Source organism: Sorex araneus, chromosome 4 (genome assembly GCF_027595985.1).
Source record: "Sorex araneus isolate mSorAra2 chromosome 4, mSorAra2.pri, whole genome shotgun sequence".
NCBI classification, from domain to species: Eukaryota; Metazoa; Chordata; class Mammalia; order Eulipotyphla; family Soricidae; genus Sorex; species Sorex araneus.
The window spans coordinates 72,005,982-72,016,832 of NC_073305.1; the positions used below are offsets into that span (position 1 = coordinate 72,005,982).

General features: G+C 50.0%; 1 protein-coding gene across 6 annotated transcripts in view; it reads left to right on the forward strand.

Annotated features, from left to right (window-relative positions):
* MPRIP (myosin phosphatase Rho interacting protein) overlaps positions 1-8,250 on the forward strand; it is a 133,232-nt gene extending 124,982 nt beyond the window's left edge. For all 6 annotated transcript variants that reach the window (XM_055135107.1, XM_055135110.1, XM_055135108.1 and 3 more), the window contains one exon: positions 2,109-8,250. In XM_055135107.1, the coding sequence (XP_054991082.1) occupies positions 2,109-2,180 (72 nt within the window). In that variant the 3' untranslated portion in view covers positions 2,181-8,250. The remainder of the gene's footprint in view (positions 1-2,108) is intronic.
* Positions 8,251-10,851: the final 2,601 nt, after the last annotated feature.

Sequence of the window (10,851 nt, forward strand, 5' to 3'; positions counted from 1 at the left end):
GGTGACAAGGCCCAAAACCAAACCTGCCCCAGGCCTGTTTGACGTGGGAGCCGGTGTCCGTGTCTCTCACACTGGCCCTCGGCCCTGTCCTCCAAAGAGAGCTTCCCACGGCCCCCAAAAGCAAAGCTCCTTGCCTAAGAGCAGCACAGCATCTCTGGCGCTGAGGCCAGAGAGTTCTCTCAGGCTGGTTGTTTGATTGCAGGGCCAGTGTGCCCTCCTGGGAAGACTGGGAACCCGAAAGGGCCAGCCCACCAGTGGCCTTCTCTGGATGGTCGCATGGAGGCTTTGGTTCGGTCTGTGCCCTAATGCTAGGGTGAGTGGACCGGACCTTACAGTATAGCCCAGTGCCTGTCCCTAAACACGAAGGGACACCCCTCCAGGCGTGAACAGTGCTCAGAGGGGAGCACCAGAGCAGGACAGGGAGCTCACGCCCCAGCCTTGTGGCAGGGCAGCCTCCTGTGAGGAGGCCCCGCGTGCAGGCCCCGTGCGCAGGTGGGAGGGAGGAGGCTGAGTTTCAGAGAGGGTTTATGGGTTCACTCCCATCTCCACCACTCTGAGGCAGCTTTACAAAAGACCTGAACCTGCTGCTTAAATGTTGAGGTCTGTCTGGACTTAAGTCCAACAAAAGATATATTTAAAAAAAATTGGAGGGGGCTCAGTGGTAGAGCCCCCCAGAGCCTTGCTTGTCCATCTCCAGCATTTTGTGGTCCTCTGGACACTGCTGGGTGTAACTGCTGAGCCAGGAGCACAGCAAAAACTAAACAGGGTGCACTAGGGAGATAGGACAGTCCATGGGGAACATACCTATTGTTGCTTCATCTGAGTTCAGTCTCCTGGCACCACAGGCCAAAGTAGCACTGCAGCCACTGGCCAACTCACCAGAGGACTTTCTGAAGGCACCCGAAGTGTATTCAGTGCATTCATTTCCACACACACGTCCAGGGTGTCCAGCAGGCACCCTGGGAGGAACAGACTGGCCCCTCCACTGCCCCCACCTCCTGAGCTGAGTCCCCCAAGCCACTCTGGCTCCTCATCCAGAACAGGCACGGCATCTTCTAGTTCTCAGGCTGATTCTGTGCTGAAGTGTGTGTGATCGTCTGGACCCCACACCAAGGGCCAGTCTTTATGTCACATCTCTTAGTGTAGCCTCTGTAAGCTCCAGCATGTGCAAGCCAGGGGAACTGGCCACATACCAGTGTGCTGTGAGATTTGCTAGGAACATCAGCAAGTGACCAGGAAATCAGGCCCATGCAGGCTGGGCCGAAGTTCCATTCACTCCCAGTCATGCTCTGAAAAGCCCTATTTCATTCTCACCCAGAAACTAGATTCATGGGGAAAGCCTCCAAGGGCAGAGGCAAGAAATAAAGTTTTTCCCCGAGTTAGAAAAGTACCGTTCATCATGGGACACACAGACTTAAACTTTACAAGTATCTACACGAACAGACTAAGAAGTCTCAAAAATTGTAGCAAATATGCTCCAGAATCCCCGTGATGGGATGCGAGTAGGTAGGGCACATGCCTGAGTATGTGAGCCCCAGGCTCGGTCCCAGCACCGCAGCCCCTCCGCACTGCCAGAAGTGCCCCCACGCACAGTGAACACAATCCTGGCCGCCGGAATCTAGGAATAGGCCCTGGCAGCAGCCTCTGCTGTGCCAGTGGGGAGCAGAGGGAGGCGGGCAGAGGAGAGGGGCAGCAGCGGAGCCTGTCCTGGCCGGGCCTTTGCTGGCACCAGCCCAGAAGCTCCTGAACCCTCAGGCTCATAGTCACATGGGACCCACGTGGCCAGGCCCACACACTGGACACGACGGAGACGACTCTCTGGCTCTCGGCACGGTCTGTCCCTGACTGCCTCCATCTGATCGCTGCTTGTCTCAAGAGCACTCGGCTCCGAGTTCCGCTTCCTCCACGGGGTCTCGTCTCTCTGGTTTCCCTCCTCTCATCAGATAACCCACCATTTCACAGGGGCGGTCTCTCAGCATGCCCTCTGCGCTCCCCAGGAGCCTTCCCGCCCCTCTGCCTGCCTGCAGCCTGCACCCGCACCCAGGCCTGGCGCTGACGTTAACCGTTAACCGGTGGTTTGGTTTTTCTCCTGCCCTCCTCTCTGCCAGAGTCTGAAGGAAGGCCTGACGGTGCAAGAACGCTTGAAGCTCTTTGAATCCAGGGACTTGAAGAAAGACTAGCTGTGTCCCAGGGACCTGAACACGCACCTCCCGCTGGCGGCAGCACCACCCTCACGCTGCTTTTGTCTGTACCTTTATTTTTTACCATTATTGTTGTTGTCATCATTAACTGTGGGTGTGGATGCATGAGAGACTGGCTTATGGGTGTTCGCACATTCCCTGCTGTTAGTTACGACTTCTGTTGTGTTCTATGGAAGCTTCTTCTCCATGGCATTCAGTTAGCTCCAAGTGGGGGCTGGAGGGCCAGCGGGCCAGGCATCTGTTAAGCTCCCCTCCCTGCCGTCCCCCCCACCATCACTGTCAGTATTAAGGCCCAGCAGCCTGGATAAGCTAGCGCTATCCCCTGCGACCGTGTCACGTGGGGGGAGAGCAAGCCGTTGGGTGTGGTTCTGCCTGGCTCATAGCACGACAGCCGCTGGCCGCTGGAGCTAGGCCCAGGCTGGAGGCGCGGCCATGCAGCTGGAGAGAGGCTGCCCACCACCTTTGTCCGAGAGGAGGACAGCATTTCCTCTTATTCCACGAAATCGATGTAGAACCGCTCACAGATCATCATGGTGAACCTTTCACAACCTGGAAAATGTGGGAAAGCAGACATTCCCTATTTTTGTTTGTTTTATTATTAAATCTTGCACAAAATCCCCGACCCTCTCATTACTTCCTGTGGTCCCTCCCTCTTGGTCAGCAGTAACCCTGGTCATCCCCTGACCACCTGGATTGCTGACCTGCAGCCTCGGGCCTCAGACTGATGGCAGAGGATGGATTCCTCCAGGGGGTCACTTGATAGGAAAGATGATTCATTTCTCTGACCTTGCTGGAAGCGACCCCATGGTGCTGGTGAAGAGGTTGCGGGAAGGAAGAGTCGGGGATGTGGAGTGGAGTGAGACACACCATGGCTGAGTGTTGGCGAACAGGCTCCTGGGACGCCCTCGCAGCACTTACAGAGCCTGGGGGACCCAGAGGAACAGCTTTGCTTTTTGAGCAGTTTAGGATCTTTTACATGAGCACAAAAACATTCTGTAGCACTTCTTAAAAAAAAGTCTCAAATTGGGCTTTCTGTTATGGTCCCATGAAAGCTATCGATCCCGTTAACACTAGAATTACCAACAAATGTGAGCCACATTACAGCCAGCCCCGCCTCCTTCTGAGCAAGCTGCAGTGTCGGGAGAGAAGCTTGGAGGGGCTGGTTTATTGCCAAGAAATATGCTTCACTGTGGCTTAGCCCTGAGTGGTTTTGTTCCATGTACAGTGTAAGGCTGAAATGTGAATATCTCGCTGGTTCTCAGTCAAGTTTGCGAGCAGAGTCGTCTGGGAAGATTCCACAGGCCGAGACTGAGGCTCCCTGCAAGAGCCTCACCTGTAGCTTGTCTTCGCGCCTTCCCTGTCACAGGCCTTCAAGAGTCTTGGGCAGAGCAGAAACCTCGGGGTTTGGGGTGTGTTCTCCACATGGGGTGCTGTCTCTGCACTGCCACCCCTTTGCTTCTGTGCTTCCAGGTTTGGGTTCTTAGGGAAGTATTATGCCAAGGAGGAACTCCAGGGCCCCATTCTGCAGGGTATATATCCTCTTCCACTGAGAACATTCCCAGTTTCCATGTTTCCAAAAGCAAGAAAAGTGCGGGATCTGTGTTTTCAAGTCCTCCGTCAGAAACGCACCGGCAGTGTTTTTAGATAAAAGGGGTCTTTACGGGCCTGCATGCGCTCTCTGCACAGCGGCTGCGCCTGCAGCTGTCCCTTCCGCCTTGCTGGGCCTGGCCTCTGCCTGCCTCTGCCCTCCAGCGCCCCGCCCTGAGGTTCCAGTCAGGCTCCATCTGTTTAGACCATGGAAGAGGGTTTGGAACTGACCAAGCTCTGAGGGAATGCCTTCAGCATGCGGCTGGGGAAGGGCTGCCGTTCACTGGGACCGCAGGCTTCGGGGTCTGCCCGCACAGAGATGACCAGCGTGTAAGCTGTCCAGAAGATGGGGGGACTGCCAATAGCAAAAAAGCAGTGGCCGCTGCAGTCTCCCCCAAACACTTTATGTTCCTTTCCTGGCATTTCTGAGTGTCCCAACATCTACTACCTGGCTCAAAACCAAGTCTGCGCTTCCCGGGACATCTCATCCACCTGGCAGATAAGCCAGCAGAATGCAGAGGATTCACTTCCTGCTCATGTTCTCCCACGCTCCCCCTGCTGGGCTCCCCACCGTGTCCTCCATGTCACTTTGATGGCACCCAAAACCTAGCCAGGAAGTTAGACACTGAATAGCAGGAAGAAATTTTCTAATGGGAGATTGGTTTGGTTTCTGTGCTGGCAGAGGGAGGCCCTCCCAGGGCCGAGCCACCCCCATGGACTGCAGCCAGGCCAGCCCGTGTGGCTTGCCCCTCCCGCTGCACCCTGCCACACCCACAGTGGGATTCGCCCTCGGCCTGGTGAGGGAGCTGTTAGCACAAGTGGGCTTTCACGGTTGTAATTATTTTCCTGTAAATATTCATTACTTCATTTGTAATCTGCTAGCACCTGCAAGTAAGCTGTGCTAAACATATTATTGGGATAAAAACTAAACAATTCGACTTGGTTTGACCGCTTTTGTGAATCTATGCATGAATTAGTGTGCGCATGCCCGCACATAAAAGGGACACTGCTTTCTGCTGATGGGGTTCCTTTGCCAGTGGGTGAAGTGCCCGCAGCTGGGCACATCAGGACATTAGAAGTTCAGGTGCCCCTCACAGTTGCAGCCTCCCACAGAGATGCTGCTGAGGGGGCACTGGAAACAGACTCCCACCCCAGGCATCGAAGTGAATCTGAGTGGAGGAAACGGTGTGGCCCGCTGGGGTGATGTGGAGGCCAAGAGGGAAGGTGTGGTTTTGTGAAGAGCGAAGAGCAGAGGCCCCTTCCCATAGCCCAGCAAATTAAGGACAGAGAAGGGGGCAGGTCTGCGTCCGCTGAGATCTGGGCCCTGCTGCTCAGCATGGAGAGGCAGCAGGTGCCATTGGTCCACTCTGGCTGGGCTGGTGCAGGCACCTGGGGGTCTTGTCCCGTCTCCTTCCTGTACCCCATCCTCACCTCCCAGCACTGCCTAGCACAGTTCCACTTAGGGAAAAGAAGGTAACTATTAGTATTTCTTTGTTTTGAAAATAAAACTTGCTCATCATTGTCTGAAAAACTTGGAAATGAACCCTTTCCCGAAAACGAAATACTAAATTCAGTGACCCCTCCCTCCTATCACCAAGAAAGGGGGAATTTTTAGCATGTTCAGTTTTACAAAGGACAGGGAAGAGGAGTGTATTTTAAAGGAATTAAATATAAAGGAACATTTGGCACTTTAATTGCAAGTGGTTTGTTGTTTTGTTTTGCCCAGTCATTCAGAATGCATCCGCCTAAGAATCATAAGATATCGCACTGTTTTGTGTTAAGAAGAAATCTGCTTTTTTAAGTAGATTTTGACCCTAGCCCTCTTGCCTTCTCCACTCAGCAGAGATTCCTGGGCCTTGCCAGTGCCCCGTTAGAATAGCCTACACCCCTTTTGCAGAGACCTGGGTGAATGGTGCTTAAAGAAGCACTTTCTCAGGTCTTAAAATTGAAGTGTGTGCCCCGTGCCCACCTTTCAGACAGTCTTTTCACACTCAGAGTGAAATCACTATAACACTTAGCTGGACACTAGGGGACCCGGGGCTCAGATGCCCCTCTGGCCTTCCCATATCCGTCCCTGCGCTGTGAGCTCAGGCCTGGGTCTCCCTCCTGTCACAGCAGCCCCCATCAGCCCTCACGTGACTCTCAGGAACTGCATGGTGCCCATGTGCACTGATTTCACAAGCCGCGTGTACAGGCGCCTATGGGCAAGGTCACTTTCCACAGTTCAAAGCTAAATCAGCCTGCAATGAGGTCCAGGAAAACCACTTGTAGGTTCTTGATAGGGAGACAGGACAAAAACACAGTGTGACAGTGAACAGTATTGATTCTCTCATACTTTGTCTGCGGGGAAGACTCGGCAGCCTCTATCCTTTGCCCTTTAAAGAATGATGAGTTAGTTTCAGATCCTTTTGTCAGAGGAGAGCTCTCCTAAAGTCTTCCAACTGCAACCTCTTGCCTAAGAAGGAGTAAGTAGGCACAGCAGCACCCTGGTGCAGAGCAACTGTCTCGACCTGGCCACACCCTGGGCCCCTGGTCCAGTGCTCCCTGGACAGAGCTGAGAGCTGAAGCCACGCACCTCCTGGCGTCATGCTGTGTTTGTCTGAAAGCAGCTGTGTTTACTTCCTTCAAAATAACCTGTATATTAGAACAAGAAGTGTAAATAGTATCCAGAAGTTACCATGGGGGGGTTTGTTACAAAGCTTGTGTGCATTTTTTAAAACTATCCAGACATCCCTTTTTAAAATGGAAACTGTTTTGGGTGCATCACTGAGCTCCCCAGCCCCTAACAGAACAGAGAAGTGTTTGTAATGACTGATAAATCTTTTTTAAAACTTTGGTCATTTAACAGATGGTTTTAAAGAATGTATACAGTATCTAAAATGACAACTTTGTATCCATCTATTGTTTTTTCATTGAAAAAGCTCCTATAATACAGGTTTCCCCCCACTGTCCAAAAGTAGACTGTTCTTACTTGGTAAGGGATCTGGGGGACACCCCAATTTTTTCCACAGAAGCTCATGGGAGCAGTATTCCTAGACCCCCCAAAGTAACATGCCATACCAAATAGGAGCGTCCTGCTTTCAGGTAGAGGGGAAGCCCCTAGTCCTGCACATGGAAGAACAGAGGAGAGGCAGCTGCACCCTGGCCAGGTGCTTTCCATGGTAACTTACCGTCCTGGGGAGGCTGGTGCTGGCCCGGTCTGGCCTCTCAAGTCTCACTGGGTGGTGCATGTGGACTCGTCTCTGGGCCAGATCTCCACAGGGTGCAGACTCAGCGAATGTATTCCCTCAGGTTCAGAGGCCTGAGAGTCGGCCTCACTGCTTTCCACAGCATGGACCAGATGGGTAAAGAAGCAGGTAGTCACAAAACTACTGAAGAACCACCATCTGATCCAATAGCGGGGCTTGGGAAGTGAGTCCAGCCTCAGAAGAGTGGGACACAGTGATGTCGCCAGACCCTTCCTGTAGTGCCAGTGACTCCCCATGGGGGAAGGAGTCTGGGAAAGGCCTGGCAGACACAGGCCACCCACCTGCCACCTACTGCACTGGCCGTGCCCTGGGCTCTGCCCCCTTTACAGTCATATCACTTCAATTTTATAGGAAGCTAGGAATAGATTATAAACAGCACTAAATTCACTATTATGTTATACTCATATCACAAAACTTCAAATAAAAAATGGATTTAGGATTTACCTTTAGTATTACTGACACGTTTACTGACTCGTTAGGATTCAAAACCAGTTAAGTGCTAAGAAATCATTCATGTGGTTTTCCTAAATAATATTTACAAAATGTAAAGTTTTTAAGCGGCTCTTAATCAATCCCAGTTTCTAATGATTTTCCTCACAAATACACTCTTCTATCAGGATTAGTTCCAATTCAGCTATTAAAGAAAAAAAAATACTAAGCCACACTTAAGGGGTTGGGTACAATATATGAACAAATTGGAAAATGTGATTTTTCCTGCTCTGACAAGTTGGGAAATAATTCACAGCAGTTGCTTCTGCCACAGCAATTATTCCAACAGTCGGACAATAAACATTCAAAGAACAAGCATATAGGAATCTCAACGTGTTTGATTTCTGCACTAACGCTAAGTGGTAATGTTCACACACTAACGCACTAACGAGCATGTGCAGAGCAAGCCACGCCCTCCCCACTGCCCCTGGCTCCAGGGCACCCCGCCAGCGCCCACCGGCCAGGCTGCTGCGTGTGTGGGCGGGGAGGCCTGCGGAGAAGAGCCTGGTCGGCTGAGCTGCTCATTCTTTAACTAGTCAAGATTTTTTTTTACAAAGTTTTTGATCCACTGTTCACTACAACTGAAGTGTTAACTTTGTCAAAATATTTATTCCTTTGTGCGACATGCTAGATACCCATGGTTGTAGCTGATCATTTCTATTTTGTAAATATTACCTAACTTTACATAAACTATATCATAATAAACTATTTTTGCATCACCCTTTGCATGCTGTGAATGAGGTTTTGTTTAACACACAAATGCAAGATAACATAATTTGGGGGTTCCATCAACAATTAGATACCAGTCATTGGCCTGGAAATTTACAGTGATGTTTTGGTGTGTTACCAATTTTGCATCTTTAATTAGACTTGCCCAAGTACCACATTGGTGGGCACCGCTGGGACCAGGCAGTACCACATCACCAGGCTGGAGCGTTGAACTAACTCAGGAGAGGTGGGAGTAGGCCTCGAGGCCCCCTAAGTGCTGCTTAGGAAGCTCAATAAACAGCAAATTTCACATAAAAATCCAAAATCCAGGGGATGGGTGTGGCGAGTGCTAAACAGGGTGGGACACATGTCAAGATACGTACGAGGACCCAAGTTCATATCCGACACTGGTTCCCCAGCACCATAAGGTGTGGCCTCTGAAAAATAAATAATAGCATGACTTTTTAAAAAAAGAGTGCTTACAGAAGACACAGACATAAAGCAACCACAACCCAGTAATTCACAAACTAATGCATCCTTATTAGGGAATATTGATCTCTCACTTTTTTTCCATTCTGCTAATAAATACATTTTAGCTGAATTTTCCCCTAATTACTTGAAATGTGTGCAATTACTGGGAGTCCAATTTTTTTGTTTATTCAGATAAACAGAAAATAAAAGCCTACCTATATAGGAAATTAATTTTAAGGGGCCAGAATGGATCATACAGTGGGTAGACACTTGCCTTCCCTGTGGCCAACCCAGATCCGATCTCCAGCACCACATATGGTTCCCCAATCACTTCTAGGAGTGATCCCTGAGCATAGAACCATGAGTAAGCCCTGAACACAGTGCATGTCACCCAAAATAAAAAATCAACTTAAGGGGCTGAAGAGACAGTACAGCGGGTAGGGCGTTTGCCTTGCATGTGGCTGACCCAGGTTCAATTCCCAGCATCCCATATGGTCCCCTGAGCACCGCCAGGAGTAATTCCTGAGTGCAGAGCCAGGAGGAACCCCTGTGCAATGCCAGGTGTGAACCAAAAAGAAAAAAACAAGTTGCTAAAACTTAGTAAAAGTAAAGCTGAGTACAAATATGTAAAGGCTATTTCTTTCCCACTGGGCCATTAAGTTATTTAATGGAATTTCAGGGCCAGAGACAGTACACAGTGGGTAAGGCACTGGGCTTGTATGTGGTGGCCAATTCTAATTGGACGCCCAGCACCACATGCGGCCCCCAGGCACTGCCAGGGCTCACACCTGAGCCAAAAGCCACTGATTTTATGCAGGTGTGGCCCAGTTAGCCCCCAAGTGTTTCAATAATTTTTGTCAGTTTTAAAATACACACTTGCAGGGCTGGAGTGATAGCACAGCGGGTAGGGCGCTTGCCTTGCACACGGCCAACCTGGGTTCGATTCTCAGCATCCCATATGGTCCCCCAGCACCGCCAGGAGTAATTCCTGAGTGTAGAGCCAGGAATAACCCCTGTGCATCGCCAGGTGTGACCCAAAAAGAAAAAAATAAATAAATAAAATTTTAAAAAATAAAATAAAATACACATTTGCTAGTAAAAGGTACATAGTCTTTGAACACTGCTCTAACAAATGCTCGTGTGTGTGTGTGTGTGTGTGTGTGTGTGTGCGTACGTGTGTGTACACACATATACACACATCATAGTCAATGGCAAAGACTGAAAGCTTGTCCCTTCAGATTAGGGACAAGGTGAGACACTATCACCATTTCTACTCAGCTCTACTGGAGTCCAGCCAGAACGGTAGGTAAGGTAGGGAAAAGGAAAGTCATGTGAAAAAGGAAAAAATGAAATTATTTGCAGATGACAGGGCTGAAAATTCTAAGATATCCACAAAACTTACTTTGTTGGGGGTGGAGGGGCATCACACCCAGCAATGCTCAGGTTACTCGGGAATTATTCCTGGTAGTGCTCAGGGGACCAAATGGGATGCCAGGGATAGAACCCTGTTGGGCCACATGCCCTACCGTCTCTATTGCTCCAACCCCACACAAAAACTATTTTTAAAAACTAATAAAATCTATGGGGGCTGGAGTGATAGCACAGCGGGTAGGGCGTTTGCCTTGCACGCGGCCGACCCGGGTTCGATTCCCAGCATCCCATATGGTCCCCTGAGCACCGCCAGGGGTAATTCCTGAGTGCAGAGCCAGGAGTGACCCTTGTGCATCGCCAGGTGTGACCCAAAAAGAAAAAAAAAAAAAAAACTAATAAAATCTTCAAGTTTGCAAGATCAATCTTCTATACATTAAAAACACTGAAGGTGAAATGAAAGTTTAATACAAAAAGAATAAAGTGGGACTGTAATGCTAGTACAGCAGGCTGGGTGCTTGCCTTGCACGTAGCTGACCCATATTTGATTCCCCCAAACCTTATATGGTCCCCCAGCCCACCAGGGATGGTTGCTGAGCACAGAGCCAAGAGTAAACCCTGAACACCACTGGGTGCAGAGTCCCCTCTCCCCCACACAAAAAAGAATCAAGTACTTGTAAATATTGTGAAAGAAGTTTAAGACTGTACATGACAACTACAAAGCATTCTTTAGGAGTCAGAAATACAATACAGTGGGTAGGGTGCTTGCCTTGCACACA